The 20,080-nt window shown below is 40.0% G+C and overlaps 2 protein-coding genes across 5 annotated transcripts in view; one reads left to right on the forward strand and one right to left on the reverse strand.

The window, feature by feature from the left end:
• The window catches only part of LOC108666057 (ataxin-2 homolog), a 20,827-nt gene extending 18,361 nt beyond the window's left edge, over positions 1–2,466 (reverse strand). For all 3 annotated transcript variants that reach the window (XM_047884902.1, XM_047884901.1, XM_018152863.2), the window contains exon 1: positions 2,263–2,466. In XM_047884902.1, the coding sequence (XP_047740858.1) occupies positions 2,263–2,318 (56 nt within the window). In that variant the 5' untranslated portion in view covers positions 2,319–2,466. The remainder of the gene's footprint in view (positions 1–2,262) is intronic.
• A 6,981-nt stretch (positions 2,467–9,447) lies between these two features.
• Positions 9,448–14,630, forward strand: LOC108666061 (STE20-related kinase adapter protein alpha). 2 transcript variants are annotated; one of them, XR_001930473.2, is made up of 7 exons: positions 9,448–9,764; positions 10,125–10,351; positions 10,616–10,787; positions 11,781–11,952; positions 12,207–12,494; positions 12,752–12,905; positions 13,428–14,630. XR_001930473.2 is itself a non-coding variant. In XM_018152869.2 (6 exons), the coding sequence occupies exons 1-6, from the start codon at positions 9,573–9,575 to the stop codon at positions 12,850–12,852; spliced, it is 1,152 nt and encodes a 383-aa protein (XP_018008358.1). In that variant the 5' UTR covers positions 9,448–9,572; the 3' UTR covers positions 12,853–13,001. The 2 variants fall into 2 exon arrangements, 1 of the variants encoding a protein (XP_018008358.1); XM_018152869.2 differs by lacking the exon at positions 13,428–14,630 and having other exon boundaries at positions 12,752–13,001.
• Positions 14,631–20,080: the final 5,450 nt, after the last annotated feature.

Genomic DNA, 20,080 nt, shown 5'->3' on the forward strand with positions numbered 1-20,080 from the left:
TGTTTTAGTGGCATCAACAAATGATATGCCCATAATTGTTTCATACAATAGTATTACAATGTGTGTAGTAGTCCTTGGTCAGAACCATAGACTTTTTGCCAGTTTTGAAGTTCAAAATTTTGTACTAAGCAAAGTAGGTACCATTTTCCTGCCTTCATACACTGATAAAAAAAATATTTAAATGGAGTGGAATGCACCACAACCTGGAGTTATTTGGAGTTATTTTACCAAAAAATAAAATTGATTTTACCACCCAGTCAAAGACACCCCAAGAGCTGGGATAACAAAGACCATCACTTTTTTTGAAATTACATCAAAACTAAGAGAGGCAGGAGCCAGCAATTTGTGGTGAGTGAAGCTCAAGTATAGACCTGTATTTTGCACGTTTCAATTTAAGTTAAACTTATCTAGTAAAAAATGGCATCATTTTGAAAAAAATTGGTCGAAGTTACTCCATTTTACGGTACTTTATATTGTTTTATGTGATACAGTAGTTTTTCATTCAGCAAATGAAATTATTTTTCATTCCTTTTGTAGTCTATTATTTGCATCAACGTTGTCAAGAAATGAGTCAAAGAAATTATCAAAATATTTTTATTTCAGTTTTGAATTAAATCCAAACATTGAAACACATTTCATTTTATTGCAATAGCACTTGCATTCATGAAATAATGTTTTGTTATAGTTTTTAACTGAATGAAGAAAGTCAATGCGTTTCACTTTTATATGACGGGAAGAGAAGTCGTGAGTTCTTTGTGCCAATGCGGGTACCAAAAGCACCACGACGTCTATAGACGTCACTCCATTTTTTACTGTCAATGGACTTGTTTATTATATATATAAACTGACACAAAATATTCAGTATCTTTTCCAACTATAAATAAAGAATGGTGGGGGTGTGCATTTGGACAAAACTGGCATGACGTCTATAGACGTCATCGAGCTTCAATGTGTTAAAATTGAGATGAATTGAGCAATGGATAAAATATGATTGACTTGAAAGGGGAAAATTGGCAGAAAAGTTCTATTTACAGCTCAAGAGGTAGATATATTCCCTGCCAGCCACAGTGCAGTGCTGGATTGGAATATTTCAACTCATTTCTAGAATCCCCAGCCCCAGGAGACCCAACATGAAAAATTTTCAATACAATAGGAATCTCACAGTCTAATCACTCTAGTGGTACACATTTTCTAACAATTAGAAGATGTTAGTTTATCCTTCTGGAATCTTGCGATTCTGAAAATGGTGGGAAGGCTTTAGTGGCAGCCCTTAAGTTAAATCTCAGATATTCTCTAAGCTAGTGGCATTGGCAACTGTCAGGGTTGAATTCTAGAAGTGATTAGAAAGGTTATGCATGGAAACAGAACTATAGATAATAAATTCATGTATTGACAGGCCAATTTGCATTTGAAATAGCTGGCAAAAGTTGCCTAAAAATTGCATATTAAAAACAATCATTTTGCAGGTGTTAATAGAAAATGTTGGAAATAAAGGCCATTTTTCTTATTTTTACAGATGAAAACTTGAATTTAAATTGGGAAAAACTACTAGAAACTGGTAAAATTGACCAGATCAACAGGCATTTATGTCCTCTTTGCAGGTGGTTTCTGCCCAATTTTCCAATTAGGTAAACAAAAAACAGAAATGCTGACTGAAGTCATATTCATTATGAATATCATATTAAATATCAGAACAGAAGAAACCAGACTATTTTGATACAACTCAAGTAGGGTAAACGCGGTATAAGTTGGTGTCACTGGGTGCCAGGAGCCTGAGTAGGGATGTGTGTCCTGTGACAGTGGCACCACCGCACCAATGAAGAAAATTCACTTGAAACAATTTTGATTAGGTGTGGATACAAAATGGAGAGTGAATTGGAGACATTATGCCGTTTGTACTAGTCGGCACACATTGAAATAAAATAAACAATATTTTTCAGTTTGCAAATTAGCCAAGTTGATCTAAAATTCTACATTTTCGACCGCTGACACACGGAGTGGAGGGTTTACAGACTCAGAAAGCACCGTAGATATCCATTTCCGAAAGTCCAATAACCAGCTAGAGCTAGGCTATCAGCCAATAGCCAGTATATTCAAATACAAACAAGAAATTACACGAAAACACAAACTATGTCACGCATAAATAAATTACACAATAGCAGGGGACAATCCAAATGATATTAAATTAAAACAAGCTTAGATCTTAATAATAAAAACCAAAACACGATCGAAAATCAGATATAAACATGACTAAATGGTTACCTATTAGAACTCATTCCTCCACCACCTCCTCTTCTGTTTGTACGAGCCCTGTTCATACTTGTATCATTTGAGTTTTGCTTAAATAAATATTCTCACAGTAAAATATAAACAATCGCCAACACAACAATCATATATGAAAAAATATTCGCTGGTAATAGCGACAAATCAGAAGCAGTCTGACCGCAGTGTTGCCAGTCAGCAGATGCAATTGATTTTACAGAGGAACACACTTTGTGAAGCGAAATTATTTGAACGAAAAAAAAGTTGACTGGTATGTTCTCTGAGAGGCAAAAAAGGAATTGATAAACTAATTTTTTTTGGCATGGATTGTTGAAAATTAATCAAACGAAATGAAAAGCAAAGAATTTCCTCTTAAAGCACGCAACTGTGAAAAAAAAAACACCACGGATGTGAAAATTCACAAATAAGAAACCGAATGAACATGAAAGAGAATTTTTTATGCATATATTAAGAAAAATTTCACAAACAGTCATAAAGTATGCTTTAAAATGTTATGAGTGATATCACATCATTATTTATTATCATGTTACATTTTTCTCTATTACGCCCTTCAATCGATTACAGCGCTTAATTAGGTTGTCATTTGATAGAATATAAGTAAAATATGTCAGCCCAGTAATTTACTGCAGGGAGATTTATAGGTAAATGAGAATTCGCTTCCATTAATAGGCAAAGAAGTTGAGTTCTGTGATTGATTCCACCAGCACACTGTTGCGTATAATTTTTCGTCCTATTCTCTGGTCTATAGTAAATTATTGGTCGTCACGACCCGTATTGTTTTGATGCAACCTTTAAATCGCCAGAAATTGACTCTGTAATTGTATTTCAAATCGAATATGATAAATATTACGAGATTGAATTACCTATGGACCGTATGTCCATTCGGTGACCGGCCCTCTGTATGTGCTCAATAAGACAATGCATCGTGGTAAGTTTTTTCTGCATATTTTCTTCAGTCCCCGTTCCTTGACATGCGTAGTTTATATAACATAGGCATGATTTAATTCTCAATTCTATTTATAATGAACTATCTAGCGAAATGGGCCAGATATATGATGTAACAATATTTTCTACTACTGGTGTTTCCCCCTTTAAGGATTAATTTAACAAGTTTTCATTTCAGATTGATTTTCACTCGTTCCGGTGCTTAGACTGTTGACAATATTTATTAAGTAACATAAAAACTGACACAAATAATATGTAAAATAGAATTTAATTCAGCAGGAATTGTACAAGTTATTTCCTTAATTATGTAGCAAGAGATTTTCTATAATATGTAGCATATCGCATATCAATATCGAGCGAGTGTCATGGCCCAACAAGGTCAGCAAGACGCTTCCGTAGTTATGGCTGTTTCATCGCGCATTCAAAACGTTCATTCGCAAAGCCATTCCAAAGAGTCGTATCAAAAAATGTTGCGGTGGCTACGAGCGATTTCATACATATATCAATACTATCTCTGATTCATTTTATCCACGTGCGGCCTGCATTGGTACTTCTGTAGTTCAAAGGAACCACCTCTCAGTTCAGTGGTTTTTGTCTTGCAAAATATTGGGCGATGGCTAAATATTGGGCCTTGAACAAAGGCTGCCGAATGGTCCGTTTTGCGGCTAAATTTGACTACTTGCGGTTGGTTCTTCTTCAATAAGGTGGCCGGCAAAAATTTATACTGGTCCTTAACTTATTAGATATTTTAAAGTTGAAAAAGGGGCTAAAAGCTACATTGTTGCGCCGAAGAATTAAAATTCACTAGTAAACGTAGAGTTTACTTTTAGAAGTAAATTTACTAATTAACGTTTCCACCGAACCTCCGTGCCTGCAACCGTGCTTCGCTAGCGTAACTTGGCTGCTCTCTTCTGCACATTTCCCACATTTCTCTGCTTCTCCCACATTTAGTTATCAAACGTCATTACTGTGGCTCTGCAATAAAAGTGTGCGGGAATAAAATGAAATAAAATTAAGAAGGTGGTAGACAATTATGACTTCATAGGCTTTAAAATTCATGTAATTTCCCGAACTCACATTAGGGTATGCACACAGTGAAAGCAGGTTTGCCCGCGCGGGCAACCTGCTCCAACCTGCCACAAGAATGAACATAGGATAATAATGTAAGTGTACGGGCAAACCTGCTTCCACTGTGTACGTACCCTTAGCGGAGCAGCGGGGTACGGCGGAGTCGGAAGACTTGGCTGATTGCAGTGCCTGCAGCTTCGGAACCTTAAAGAGCATATCATAAATGTTTCGATGTGAGTCACTTTTAGTTTTCTTGTCCTTTACAGGCAGGGTCTGGGACGTAAGCAGAAGAGGTCTAGATGCCAAAACAGACTTGAAAAATTGAGGGTCAAGAGGTTGCACTTCCGCTACATTTCACTACAATACCTACTCTCTAGAGTCTAGAGTGGATGTGATAGAATGGCCGAAAGAATTGTTACAGATGTCAGCGATGCAAAACTAGGCTGAGTGTCGAGGTGAAAAGTTGGTGAATCGGCGTCAGCCAACACGACCATAGTCATAACTGACATCACAATATTACGTCATGTTTTGTAATCGAATTGACCTCAACGCCGCACTCTAATGAATACCGCTGATAAACTCAGCCTTGTCCACATTCTTGCACCCTGCTAAGCACTATCTTTTTACAAGCTCTGATAACTTCACTAGAGCCGAATCAACAGCGGAACGAGAGTACAGATCAGGGCGCCAGAATTGAACCAATAAGTTGTGTGTTCGATACCAGCAGCCTAATGTGTAAAGCTCTGCTGGTCGATATCGGCGAAATGGCCGGGCGGTTAAACACGGCGGATATTGAGGCAGCGAGTTGCGTGTTCGATACGCGCTATAAGCTGTGAAAATTGTGCGATTTTCAGAATAGGCAGCAGACCTAATCTGCAAAGCTCAAACAGCTATTATTCTTACGATGAAAAAACATTCTTATAATCAAAAAATAGACTAGCAGCTTGGTTATTTATGAGCACCGTGGTGAGAAAAAGGTCCGATATTCTGTTGCATTGCGTATGATCTAATCCCAGCTTCTTAGTCCATTTCTCTATCACCATACGCAGAATCTCTGAACCAGGATCTGTAGCTACTAGCTTAAACTGAGCACTTCCTTCTTTAAAAACAGGCATAACCATCACATGCCTCCATTCTTCAGTCTGTAATACATTGGAATATAAATTTTTACTTAAAATATTTCCATAATATGATCAATATTTAGCCTCAACATCACATGTCAGCTGAATAATATAATATTCAAACAAATGCTTTCCGGTCCCCGAGGTCTTTCCCTTTGTAGTTTAAACATATTGAACCATTCCTCAGAAATTTCAAAATCCCCAACTGACCCAAAAATTATTGTAGCTCGTACGTATGTGCTTCCATTATATATAAATCTATTTCTAACACGCGCTCTGAAAGAAATCATTCTACAAGTCAGATTTTTCCTTGTTTGTATCGTTATATAGCCATCTGTTTTCAAAATCAGGTTCTCCCTTTCCAAATCAAGTTCTCTCATAAAATCAGGTCCTTTTCAAAACGCTAACATTATTACTTTTTCCGACGTAGTTGCGGTCATCTTTTGTTACTTTCTGAATGATTGGTGGTTTCTTCTCAGTGATGCATATAACTCGTAGGTTTCGTCAGTCAGTTCCACCCGTAAAGATAGTCATGAGCGTCGGAGCCGTGACAGCTTTTTCAACGATCTCCACGCTGTTGCCCACCAGCCACACCCGACTACTCACCTTGTTTTGAACTATATCTTCTGCATTTTGAATCCCAGTACTATAATATATGTGCGAGCATTACTGATGCGAAAGCTTCACAGAGTCATTCGCAGAAAGTTACCGACAGTGTCAGTTTCCTTTCGTATTATATAATAAAATTAATATGATGGTTTTGTTGACAGTCGTTATGGAAGTTTTAAAAACAGGGAGCAGGAGGAATGCTGTGACTCAGATTTTAAGGGCATTATGGCTAAGCTCCTAAGTTTCACGGACAAAGGGCCGGGGGCATCGCAGAATTTTGAGGGAGCAGCTGTGGGCCACATATTCAATTCTTGAGTCAATAGCTCTACACTCGGCCGTATACCTGACAAACTCTCATCGGACTGGCTTAATTAATTAAACTTGTCTTGCATCACATAATGTAGGCAGATCATACCCAACTTCTCTAAATATAATTGTATATATAAGCCTACCTCAAAAGTTGAACTGTCTCACATCCTTACTGCCATTAGCTTAACGTGCTTACTCGGCCCTCCCTTTCCAACTTCAAGTAGCCTTCACCTAAAGGTTAGGTATGGTTAAAATTCGATTTGAGTGGAGTCGCATTTAGAAAGTGGTGTAATATGCAATTTTATTCCGGAAAACTGCACACAATGGGGAGATATATCTTGTGCAGTGGGTCAGTTTTCTGCAGTCGGTGCGGATTAACAGAGCACCTGTGGCTTTAATCAGTTAATGTAATGGTCGACTAACTCTCTAGCCATCACCGTCAGGCCATAATGAATACGTGTACCAAGTTTCATCGAGCTACGTTAAGTAATTTCGGAGATATCCGATGTACACTGAATCTGGAGTCCGGCCACAGGTCCGACCGTAAATTTGTCCGAGACATGCCCAGACCACGGATATGTCATCTTCATACGCACAAAATTAAATTAGGATTTATCAACTGTAGTGTATTTGGTGAGCTGCCCATTACCAGCATACAGGATCCTATCAGGGTTACTATCTGACGACTGAAGTGGCGAACGAATGATCCATGGAATGCCTCCGCGGACGAATTCCGCCAATTCAGCCAGTGGCCCAGTAGTTACCTGACTGTCCTGACACTTTGGATCCTTTGTAGAGAGGGTAAACCCTGCTACCATTAGTCTTGATTAGTTACATAACGGAAAAATTAAAGAACAAGTTTCATTTGGTTACTCGTTAAACTAAGATGTGAGGATGGAAATTCCCCTTAAGAAGCCGGTTATGACGCAGAGCCCAGAAGCAAACAGGTTGCTACCTATCAGGCTATCAGGCTATCAATGCTGTGTAAACTGTAAAGTAAAATATTGAGGTACAAGCTTGCCCGGAGCTTGGTAAGCTTGTAGTGATAGCGACAAGTACCTAGCCAAAGCAAACCATCCGCTTCTGAGACAATGTGTCTTGAGCCTTAGCTGCCTTACCCCAGGAAAAGTGCTTTCAAGCTCCCGGACCTGGCGGACCGCCAGGGAACTCCCGATTCCCAAAGCTTGAAAAACAAACTAAGTGCAACTGAGCAACTCAGCTTGACAGCTTACAGTGATCTTATATTCTTAGCTGACAGAGACAGTGGAGTGACTGGCCCCTGGGGTCTGGGAGTGGGATGGAGCAACAATGCTGAATTTGCTGACAGAATCAGAGAAGAATGATGCCATTGACTGATTGAGCTTGTAAACCAAGAAGACCAAAAGAGAAAATGAAAGACATCTATTGATCATACTTCTAGTTCCAGGGCTGTGCACTAGAAAAAATTTGATGCTGTCTGACCTGAACCTCCAATTGCTGAATTTGCTGACAGAATCAGAATTTGCTGATTCTGTCCCCCCCAGGAGTCCAGGACAGAATCCCCCCACCCCTGGCCCCAGCCTCCCAGGGCCAGGAGGCAGGAGCTACAAACAGGTTACAGGCTCAACTCGAGCTGCTAAGCACAACAGTTGGAGCTACTCAGCTTAGTCAGCTACATCTGCGATCTGGACAGTGGACTCAGGACTCTGGAGGCAACAGCACACTGAGCACAGTCAAATCAATGATGTGGTGGGGTGTGAGTTGAATGCTGATAGCACTCTAGCTCTAGCAGGCCCAGGCTGATCTAATCAGAGTGATGACTGTGGTCTGTGCCCTGTGGGACTGGATGTCCTGGCACTCCTGGACCTGGACTGTCACCCATAGTGGCAAAGCAGAAAGTTTTTTAGACTCTCCGTCAAGTTCATTTTTGAGTCCTATATGTAGACCACTAAAGTATCCTGGATACCTACATTATCATACATAAGAAATTGGTTTAAATTGCAAGTAAATGAGGAAATTAAAAATGAACTGATTCTAAAAAATCCCTGGTTTGTCACTATGCTGTCACCTGGTCTGGCTGGTCGCCTTGGTCATGGGTCACCGCCTCACCGGAGTCTGCTCATGCTGCCATGAGTCTAGCTTGTGATCTTTCACTTAAAATGCATTAGATATGCAAATTGACTTTAAATAAATCATAAATGCACTGAAAATCTGAAATGAAACAAGTATGGACTTGGACGTGGAGTTTGGACTGCAATTATAGTGCAATACCATGGCATGGGCATGAACTAAGATTTGCTTTTCCTTTATCCCTATAACATAATAAATCAATACATAAATAATGTTTTTGAATCACCAAACTTTTTTATATCATTGAGTTTCTTTTAATACAAAAGCTGAAACATAAGGAGGAAAACTTCCCTAACAAATTTATTTTTGGGAAAGATGGCCATGATCTAGGCACAATTTCTTCATTTACCAGCCGCGGCATTCCATCGATCAATCGTTCGCCACTTCAGCGTCTTCGGCATCTTCAGCTTTTAAGTGTTACCCAAATAATAGTAGCTAACCAGAACTTTTCTTATCCCACCTAAGCCACCTTTGAGATTGAGATACTAATTGAGTTTCCTCCAAATTACTTCTAGGCATTGTTTAATCCTATTTACTTGAACTATTTATCCTGATGTAGAAGAGGATGTTGAATTTCACAGTGATGTGAAAGAAGGTAAATGTAATGTAGGATAGATTCCAACTTCCAAGAGACAGACTGACAAACAGTCATTTATCCTTTGAATATGAATGAGCACATAGCTCACAAATGGTAAATATTAATGATATCATCCATTTAAGATTTGTGTGCCTGAGCAGCCTGACTGCTACATAGAGCACACTTTCTTTAAAATTTTCAATAGTGATCTAGTTTTATTTCATGAAACATCTTGCTCTTATGTGAAATTCTTGTTTAAAAACTCAGCAAGCCACATTATGCACCTAGTGCCTTTTGATGAACACTAATGTTTCCAGTTCTGATGTCCTTCCTGGCCTCCATGTGCCAATTACCGCTCTCATTAAATGTTTCTTATTGAAGGAAATTCCCTTTGAAAGCTTTTGCTGGAATGCTTGGTTGTTAAATCTTTTATTGGTGCTCAACATAGCATCTTATCAGTTTTATTTTCAGATGAATCTCAAAATTCAAGTTATACGGATGTTCCTGACTAATTGCTTCATTAAAGATTCTACTCTTAAAATAAAATATCAATGAACAGTGGGCCAAGTTTAGATAAATTGAACTTGGAAAATCCTAAAGATTATCATATAGAAGGATTGTTAGATACCATTTGGGATGGGAGAGGCAAAGTTGTGTCTGCTCAACACATTCCATCCAAGACATCTTTTGCTATTAAAATATTTGACCTTGAGAAGTGTTCTGAAGACCTGGACCTGATACAGGTAATGGGATTGGTTTTGGGTTAAAAATGTATACCGGTATCATGTATCTGTTTATTGCTTGTAATTCCTCTCTCACTGCTTAGCATTCCAGTAAGAAGAAGTCTAATGAATAGAGTTCTTTTAGAAATTGAACTAATCTTCCTGTAGCAATCTGTATAAAAGTAAATATGAATATATATTAGTTTGCTGTTTTCATGACACTTGAAAAATAACATCTCTGAGATTAAAACATTAATTACTGATTGACCAGCATTCTCACTGGTGATATGGATTTATAAAAAGGTTCCTTTGAAGGATTCATAAGCTTAGGTCATTGCTACCAACACTTCAGGGATAACTTTTGTAATATATTTCTTGCAGCATGAAGCTAAAACATTGCGTGAGTTGCGACACCCAAACATCTGTGCCATCAGCATCAGCCTGAGCTTTGGCCAGGAGGCCTGGCTGCTGCTACCTCACTACCACTGCTCGGCCGCCTCCATCCTCACCCACTTCCCTGTGGGCTTGCCAGAACTGGCCCTTGCTCTTATTGCTCGCGATGTGCTACTTGGTCTTCAGTACCTTCACTCCAGATGCATTATACACAGGTAGCTGCTTCTTCCATTATCAAGATCTTATAATTGACTTGTTCATTTCTATGTAATCTATCGCTATTTAATTGATGTGTAGTTTCTTTCCTTGACTTCTAGAAGTAGGTACTTCTTTGAAGACTTGCCTGCTTGTTTTTCCTCATTTCATTTTTGTCCTTTCAGGCTGAGTTGCAATGTAACATTCATAATAACTTTATTTTAATTTATAATCATATTAACAAACTGTTATATCTGATTTGCTACTCATTGCTGCTTGGGCAGGGCTGTGCAGTCTCGCCATATCCTCATTGCTGACACAGGCCGCTGTGCGTTGAGTGGTCTACGGCACAGCATCGAGCACCGCGTGGGCAGCAGTGAAGGAGATACCCTGCATGAGTACCCCAGATACCCTGTGCCCTTACTCAACTGGGCCAGTCCTGAGATGTTGCACCAGGTAGGGGATGGAATTGATCAGCCAACACAAATTATGATACTGTGAACGTATACCTTGTGGCACGTGCATGGCAAGACATCTGCACTCTGAAATCTGACAAGTTATCTATTGCTATTAATGTAGTGCTAAAAGTTTTACAAGCCCCTGGAGATTGAGGTTGGGTTGCGTTGCAGAATTGGCTTGCACTGGAGTGGTGGTCAGGGTTATAAATGCGTTATTTTAATGTTAAGATTGAAATAGGAGCTAACATTCAAAGAACATGTAATACAGTATGTTGATGCTAGGCATTAACCTATGAAAGGAAGAAAGATAGATACCTGATATCTCTCTTTGAAACATGATTGATGGATTCTGGCATTAAATTTGCCTCTAGATAGATCATTGCATAATAGCAGATAAAATGAATCTCACTGATGTAAAGTTGTATATATAGGTTGTTATTCTTTATGAAATGTTTTTTGACGATCAATATTGTTGTAATTAATTTCCTAGCTGCTCTGCTCACGATTGGAGTAATTTTCAAAGTAGGGTTGCCCGCCAATCTAGTTCGAATATTGCCGAACAGCGTTATAGTAGTACGTGGTTTCCGCGGGCAGCTTCCAAGTAGCACGGGGTTGCCGCGGACAGCGTTATAGTAGTACGTGGTTTCCGCGGGCAGCTTCCAAGTAGCACGGGGTTGCCGCGGACAGCGTTATAGTAGTACGTGGTTTCCGCGGGCAGCTTCCAAGTAGCACGGGGTTGCCGCGGACAGCGTTATAGTAGTACGTGGTTTCCGCGGGCAGCTTCCAAGTAGCACGGGGTTGCCGCGGACAGCGTTATAGTAGTACGTGGTTTCCGCGGGCAGCTTCCAAGTAGCACGGGGTTGCCGCGGACAGCGTTCAAGTAGCACGGGGTTGCAGCAAACAGCGTTCAAGTAGCACGGGGTTGCCGCGGACAGCGTCCAGGCAGTGAGATGTCGTCCTTATGTGGTTGATAACAGTGATGCTCTCGCAGGACCTGCGCGGCTACAGCTACTCCAGCGACGTGTACTCGCTGGGTCTGACTGTTTGTGAGCTCGCCAACGCCGAGCAGCCCTACGAGGGCTACCAGCCCACACTCATGATGGTCGAAAAGCTCAAGGGTCGCGTGCCTTTCCTGGTGGATGCCTCTAAACCTTTACCTGACGGTAAAACTTTCAATATGAATGTCAAGTTGAACTGTTAAATATAATTCCAATATGAATGTCAAGTTGAACTGTTGAATATAATTCCAATATGAATGTCAAGTTGAACTGTTGAATATAATTCCAATATGAATGTCAAGTTGAACTATTGAATCTAACAGATGAATCATCATAAAAGTTGTTTTTTTGAAGATATTTTATTGTTGAACTGTTGTTAAGTTAGTGAGGTATAAAACTGACTTGTAGTAGTGTTGCAGAGAGCGGCGATGAAACAACCAGCGGTGGCAGCCACGGCAGCAGCGGCGGTCTCAATATGAACGCCGGCACCGACGACTTTGCCGACAAGAGGAACGCTTGGCGGGACCGCATCTTCACGGCCTCAGCACACGAGTTCCTGAGGAAGACCCTGGCCCTGGAAGCCTTCAGGAGGCCGTCCGTGCCACAGCTTCTTGCGTCTGACGCCTTCATTAAACAGGCCCGCAAGGCGGCAAACCCATCAGTTCTGGACTACTTGCAGCACCACAAACGCTTGCCATTCGTTACCGGTGAGCTTCGCTTTTGTCTATTCGACAATTTGAACGTTTCACCTGAATTTATTTGTCGCTGTATTAGCTCATCATTTCACCATTAGTAATCGATGGATTTAAAGTATTCGGGAGACACAAGCACAATTGCCGAATATGATGAAAGGGCCATGATTCTCGATGAGTTTTAGTCATTGTATTCTTTGAATTAATTAAAAAATATTTACATTACCGATCTTGCGAGCAAAAATAACCCTTTGGGTCTTTGCTGTCCCCAGACAACCCAGCTGTCCGCGCTGCAGCTGCTGCTGACGATCTCAGCGGACAGTTCTCCACCGTCGACATCGACGACACATCCTGGGAGTTTGAAGCGTCCTAGACAAGATGTCTTCGAAATGATCCACTTGATAACGATGGATGTTATCCAATCAAGTGTGTTTACAGATAATTTTATGTTTCTGTTTTACACGATACTTTTTGTTCCTTGTAAATAATTCTAAGATATTTTGAGTAAAGCTAATTATTATCTTCATGGATGTCTATATCCAACAATGAAACGGCAAGCAGATTTTTTTACTTAGCTTTGATTTTGCTCCTCTCTCGCTCACCCTGTTGGTTGTTGGTACGAGGGTTTTGATCAAATATTTCGAAGGTAACCGAGTAGGCTGTGTTTGGCGTTTACTGTATACGCTGATTCAGCAGGCCACTGAAACATGTACACTAATCTCGTTCCTTTTTGGTGCATTAGTCGTATTAGTGTATCCAATAATAAGATGCCCAGCTATACAGCGAAAGGCATCTAGTTCATAAAGATTACATATATTGGTGGAAGTTGGAGTTCATGGGTGTCTTTCAATCTAAAGCCTTCGTATTAAATATATAGTGACTATTTTCCCGTTTTTCTTAGTATCTGCCGTAAGCTGAATAACCACAAATTCAATTTGTATTTTTCAGTGCCGCATTGCAACGCATTGCTGAACTCGGAACTGATGTAATGCATCTTCAGAATCGTTAAATAGGTAGGGCAATGAAGTTCGGACATATGAAATTTTTCTGAAAATGGTGATGCTAATACATACTATTTAAAATCTGAAAGAAAAAGGATTTTGTGATAACGGTTTTTGATATTAGGGACGACAGCTCTAACAATAAAGGGTTTAGGCACGATATAATTCTCAGATTTCATGGATTGTCCTTCACTGACAACGTAGTTGTAATGATACGTCGCGATAAATGAATAGGGGGTAATATCTACGGGAAATTTGAGTAAATGTCAAACCGGGTTCGACAAATATCCTTTAACCAGGAGTTTCGAGTACAATGAGCAATTTGCAACTGATCGTATCTTATATCTGTTATTCATGAAATTAAATGTGAACTTGAACTGGAAGTAGATCATACTGAATGGTTCTGAAAATGGTTATCATTTGTGATCCAGTTCCAGCCGACGACCAATGTCATATGGTCGAAGTTATTGAGCGTATCTTTCAGAATATGCGTCGTTAGAGCGAAAGTAATTTTAACGGAAATGCGAAGATTATTATAGAGCTGGCTGCGATGCTTATAAACCAACATTGGTAATATATGAAATGGCTATGAGCCGATGACATTGAAAAAAAAACATACGAACAATACTGTAATTTAACTTTTCGATATATTATTTAAACTGACTAATAACGCAAAATCACCTATACCTTGCGTATGCAAAATACTAGTAATGGCAGGACATCGACGTGCAATGCGCGCCTATACTGAAACAATTAAAATTCTCACTTAATTCACGATAGGTAAACATATCGTCAGTCATACGAGTTTTTAAGTCACACAAACAATATCTACTCTGCCAAGTGGGCAATTAAAAGATTTCTGCATAAATTGTTTCTCAATTTTATCGGAAAAATAACAAGCGCCTATGAGTGTCATTTTTCGTATAGCAATGCAATTAAATTTGCAAAAATGCAACGAAATTTAGTTCAAAATGGAAGGCGGGAATTCTTATTTTAAATAGTTAAAGGATATTTCATTATTGTCAAATGACGTGGCAAGATACTGAACGGCATGCCAGGAGGCATTCCGAACAAAATTTCCCTATTCCTAGATTTTCGTCAGTTTTATTTGTGTTGCGAATAAATTTACAGTATATGTTTGAAGTTAACTTTGACAATGGCACACAGCATCTGGGGTTAGGTTCCACATAGCATAGTTTTGTTCCAAAATTTATCGTCGTATGACGCGTGGCCGTTCGACCGTAGGCTGATTCGACACACGGGACAGATACGGACGGCTCCGGCGCGCTCCGTCAGAGTGGTGTAAAATTTTGTCGCGTATTGGCAGACGACGCTGGGCCATACGACGTAAGGCTATTTTACTGTGGGCTGATTGATCTAATTCAATGGATATGATCTGTCTAGTGGCGTGCGGTTGATAATGTTTCCAGCAAGAAGTGTTGTAGGCTACGTTCTTCAGGGAAGGGATCAAGATAGTCCATTCGAAGCAAGGCAGTGGTGGTCTCCGACAGGCGTTCCCTTCACAGCGCCGGAGCACAACTAGCCGGAGCGCAACAGACCCTACCGCAACAGGGGCGCAGGTTAGGTTAGGTTACGTTAGGAGTAGCCTGTTGCGGTAGGGCATGTTGCGCTCCGGCCAGTTGTGCTTCGGCCTGTATGCGCTACGGCCTGTGACTGAACGGCGCTGTTGTGGTGGGCGCTTTGTGCCAAAAGCAGTGAAGATGCCCGGCTGCGTTACGCTCGGGAAGGTATATGAATCGCACTGTGGACTTGGGCTATGCTGACCTCTAGCTATTCACCCCGCCTGGCGCTTCACTGATCGGACAACGAGAAAAGCCTTCTGCTGGCTGCGAAGGGGGAGAGCCGGGACATGGCGTAATAGGGTAGGCCAGATGCGCCTCTGCCTGTGAAGTAGAGCGCGGTGAAGCAGTGGCTGTGACGTAGCGGCGCTGTTATGGCGGGCGCTTATTTTCAAAAATCGCGAAGAGGCCAGGATGTGTTTAATGCAAGCACGTAACATGTTTGGCGATTTGCCCACGTCTGTTGCCTCGGCGGCTTGTTGTTATCTGGCTGACTGAATCACTTCCAGGAAAGGAAATGGCACCAACGGCTTTAGGCACTTAATCACACAGGCTAATATGCCCTCTAGCGTGATTACGCTCGGAAAGGAATAGATATTGAGTTGTGGGCAAGGTCTATGTTGGCCTCTAGCATGCGTCCCATTTGGTAGCCTATTTTAAGAAAATTAATCTGCCTTCAGGGCATGTGCTTTTGAATTAGCCTAAGCTGCTAGTTATCTCGATGCTCGCCAATTATTGTGCTTAGTTTTGCCTTATTCTGCTGATGTTAGCATTAAAAAATGTTTCAGCTCACGTTGACCAATGTCCTAGATTTATTCCGAACGTCTTGATGTCTAGGCTCTGTAATGCGACTTTTGAACTCGAGAATTATTGACTGGGCTGTTGAGCGCTCACTCTTTTAGATTCAATTTGTGTTGAAAGGCTTTTTCAATTTATAGTCAATTTTTCATTGGCGCAGAAATGTGAACATGTCCATTTGAACTTTTTAGCTAATAATTTGATATCTGATTTCCATTTGCAATATATGTTATTTGAACCATTTCTAATTGAGTTCTGAATGTGGGGACGCCTGTCGGAGACCACCACTGCCTTGCTTCGAATGGACTATCAAAATCCCTTCCCTGAATAGCCTACAACACTTCTTGCTGGTAACATTATCAACCGCACGCCACCAAACAGATCACATCCATTGAATTAGATCAATCAGCCCACAGTAAAATAGCCTTACGTCGTATGGCCCAGCGTCGTCGGCCAATACGCGAAAAAATTTTTTACACCACTCGGACGGAGCGCGCCCGAGCCGTCCGTCTCTGTCCCGTGTGTCGAATCAGCCTACGGTCGAACGGCCACGCGTCATACGACGAGAAATTTTGGAACAGAACTATGCTATGTGAAAACTAACCCCAGATGCTGTGAGCTAAAAGTTACGTAATTTAGCGAAGCTGCGGAAGTCGCTCGTCGAAGGACGATAGATTTTGGAACAGAACTATGCTTTCTGAAACCTAACCCCAATGTTGTGAGCTAAAAGTGATCGTCAGGTGGTGCACGGCAGGATGCATATTGCAGATAATTGCCCTAGTCTGCAATAAATTTCTCGCACATTCTTCGATTAAAACCCACATTTCACGTTGTCTTTGTGCGTGAGGTTAAGAGTAAAATTAAGCTAGCTGCTGACCAAAATATAAAACAGTAACATATATAACAATATGAATTTCTCGAAAAGCCAATATAAACGATTCATGTTGACGGGTTCGTGACGACGCATTTGCCGATAGATTGCTTTGCAAATAATACAAGGTGGCTGTCTTAATTCTATATATATTCTCGTTGAACTTGACAGAACTGAAGAGGCGTGGTTATAATCAATCAGTACATTATTCCCTTGCTGCTTGAAGTAATGTAGTTTTAATTGATGTTCACATTTATGTTAGTCGATGCAGGAGTGCAATAAAATCAGATTCAAGCGTGCTAACATTGAAATGAACAGTATGGGAACAATGATCAATCAGATTCACTGAAAGAATTTAAAATAGCCTCATTGATCCATTCATGGTAAAGAAAAGGATTTATTTGGGTTTCAAAGTGATAAGCAAATGTTGCTTGAAGCCCGAAACTCAAGTGCAAAAATCGTGATAATTGGCCCTAATTCCTGAACTAGAGGGGTTGCCGGCGTGGTCTGAGCTTAAGCTAATGGTTCTCTTGAGCTCAGTAATTTTAAGCTAATAGCAATAAGAACGTACTCGCAACTATAACGAAAACACAATTTGAAAGCCTCAAATTTTGAATGCAGTTTCAGTGCATCGATCGTATTCAGGTTATTATGGCCTGTAACTAAGTAAAATGTCATATTTAGACTATTTGCATGTACTCCATTCGTATACTATAGCATAATATAAACTATTAGGTCACTTTTATAAGTAATTAGGACGAAATCTTCAAGTGCAATTAAGCAAAAACTACTTAAACCGAAAGTTACAGTGAACTAATTAAAGATGGATACGATAACAGTCATTGCTGTCACCAGCACATACTTTTATTTCATACAGGTCCACCGCAAGGATGAACACTCCACGATGTGTCACCAAATGTCTCATGCATATGGAATCTTTCACATTCAGACCCTTACTCTAAAACAATCAATATGCTATACATTTTTCGGTATTTGTTCGAAATGAATTAATAAATTATTCATTTCATGAGAGTAATACAAGAAAATTGTTATGATATTCACTGCAACTTGACCTGTTACAATACAACCTAATTTATCACAAGCTGAACAATAATTAATAAGCGACATGGCCATCTACACTTCGTAATGCTGACTTGCAAAAAATTAGCGACATCAGCATGCAGTACATTTCGGAGAGCAAATTTCACGAAAACGACTTCAATGTTGCCAATTTAAACTCATGTATTTTAATCATTAATGCCCAAATTCGTGGATTAACATTTACAATGGTCTGTGGACAAATTGAATTAATAATAAAACATCAATCAAGCTCTGGAAGCCCAAAGTTATTTTTAATATTATAGGATTATTGAATGGATGATAATGAAAGTTTAGGTGCATTGTTCATTCTCCGAGTTGAAGAAATCCATTCTCACATTTAGTTTTTTATTCATCACTCGAGGCTGATTAATTTTCAAATGAAACTGAGAAGCCAAAATATGGAAATTTCATCACCATATCATTTCGTGACAGGAAGACTTTCGGCGAATAGAATTTTAAGAACTGTATAAAAACTTTTTCGGCGCCCCACATGTAGAACCCGAAGGAATAATCGCCGTTTTCAGAATTTTCAGCCGGCGCTGCATACACAATTCAGGGCCACCATAGAGCACGAGGTCCTCCGACCTAACAAACTTATTATTACGAGAAACATTACTAAGAATGAACGAAATTGAGATGTTGTACGCAACTGGCATTAAGATCAAATGATGATTCAAATTACAAATTAACTAATAATTCAATATCACATGAATTGGCAAGAAAATAAATAGCAATTCTAATGGAAACTTTTTTTAAACAAGGGGCATCATCGCTTCCAAATTTCAACGTCATAATTGAATCTTAGTATAGTAGTCAGAATTTATCAAATTCGCGGAAAATAGTAATCAATTAGAATTTCCAAGGTCTTGAGTATAAAATTTTTTTTCACGTAATCAACATTGAAAATAGATCAAATTACGTACCATTTTTCGGAACAAAAAATTTGAAAAATGATAATGTTATTCAAATTATTAGTTGCCGGCGGACAATTGCTTACAAGGCAGTTGACACTTTTTCTTACATTTATAGCTCAACGCAGTTTTCATTGTGAGTTTTCTGCATTTATGCGTTTCAAACTTTAACACTTTCTTTGGAGGATGCGCCAATGTGTACAACGTTCACATGTAGGATATCGCCTAAAGGTATTGAATGCTAGTACAGCGTAAGTCAGACAATGTTCGAGTGTTAAAGAATATAGAAACAGCACGATCAACATGTTCAAGATAAAGGAAAATATAGAATATATCTTTTAGAGTGTACACATGACTTCAAAATCAAGAAAGAATTTAGAACAAGTAATATATAAAATTTAAATATCCGACTATTTGAGTATGCATTACTTCATCTGACGCACACACTGACATAACCAATTAAACATCGGAGCCGTGCGGCGGTTTTTGTTCGTATCCATAGTGACTGATCATGCGTGTCGCATTGGAAAATCTTACCAATTTGATATATTTATTTGTTTTGCTTATGACAAAAACTCATTACACTTGGAAGTTGTTTCTCTCAGCTTGAGCACGCCCCCTCAGGGGGGACTTCCGACGTGTGTCTGTGCTCGTCAGAAGTCCTATGGGATTTCGCGTTCCTAGGGGGATTGTTCCTGAGCGCCCCACCGCTGAGCTCGCGGTGCCTGACTCTAGGTCTCAGTTGTGGGGTTAAGTTATTATGTAGGTAGGATTCCTTACATTTCCCTTCTCTGCCTCTCTCGTGCGGGCGGCCGACGTCCCGTGTAAGCGACCTCTTGTTCGAGTGTATTCGTTTCTGTTACTTTTCACCTGTCCCTCCTTGTCACTTCGTCTCTTTGAGATGCTTACGCTGCTTCTTTCGAGCCAGCTTCAGCGGGCTGGACAATTGAGACCTTCCGCCCCTTGTGGGTGATGAATAATTGAGACCTTCCACCTCTACGGTGATGTTCATCTTGACTTTCGGTGCGAGACAGCTAAATAGCTGAAGCGCTAGTAAACATTTGGCCACTAAACTAACTAACTAACTCAGCTTGAGCACCGAGGAATGAGTTAATTAAATACAACGCGTGCACCAAAATCGGAAATAATTTCTAGAATAAATGACCGAATACTCTGCTGCGACAGATTTGGTGACGATGAATAAAATGATTATATTACTTAGGGGTAATGTATCCTTCTATCAGTGGAATATATTGTTATTATGATCCTGACGCAATAGCAGTAAGCGTTCCGTAGTTATACGAGTAGTTTTAAGGGGACCGACTACCCTCCGGAAAAA

This window comes from Hyalella azteca, unplaced genomic scaffold, assembly GCF_000764305.2.
Source record: "Hyalella azteca isolate HAZT.00-mixed unplaced genomic scaffold, Hazt_2.0.2 contig16446, whole genome shotgun sequence".
In the NCBI taxonomy this organism is placed as follows: Eukaryota; Metazoa; Arthropoda; class Malacostraca; order Amphipoda; family Hyalellidae; genus Hyalella; species Hyalella azteca.

Excerpts from the sequence above, each read along its gene's own strand:
- LOC108666061 (XM_018152869.2), top strand. The coding sequence starts at position 9,573 with ATGAACAGTGGGCCAAGTTTAGATAAATTGAACTTGGAAAATCCTAAA. Across the intron at positions 9,765-10,124 it reads AAGACCTGGACCTGATACAG|CATGAAGCTAAAACATTGCG; the intron begins GTAATGGGATTG and ends TATTTCTTGCAG. Across the intron at positions 10,788-11,780 it reads GTCCTGAGATGTTGCACCAG|GACCTGCGCGGCTACAGCTA; the intron begins GTAGGGGATGGA and ends ATGCTCTCGCAG.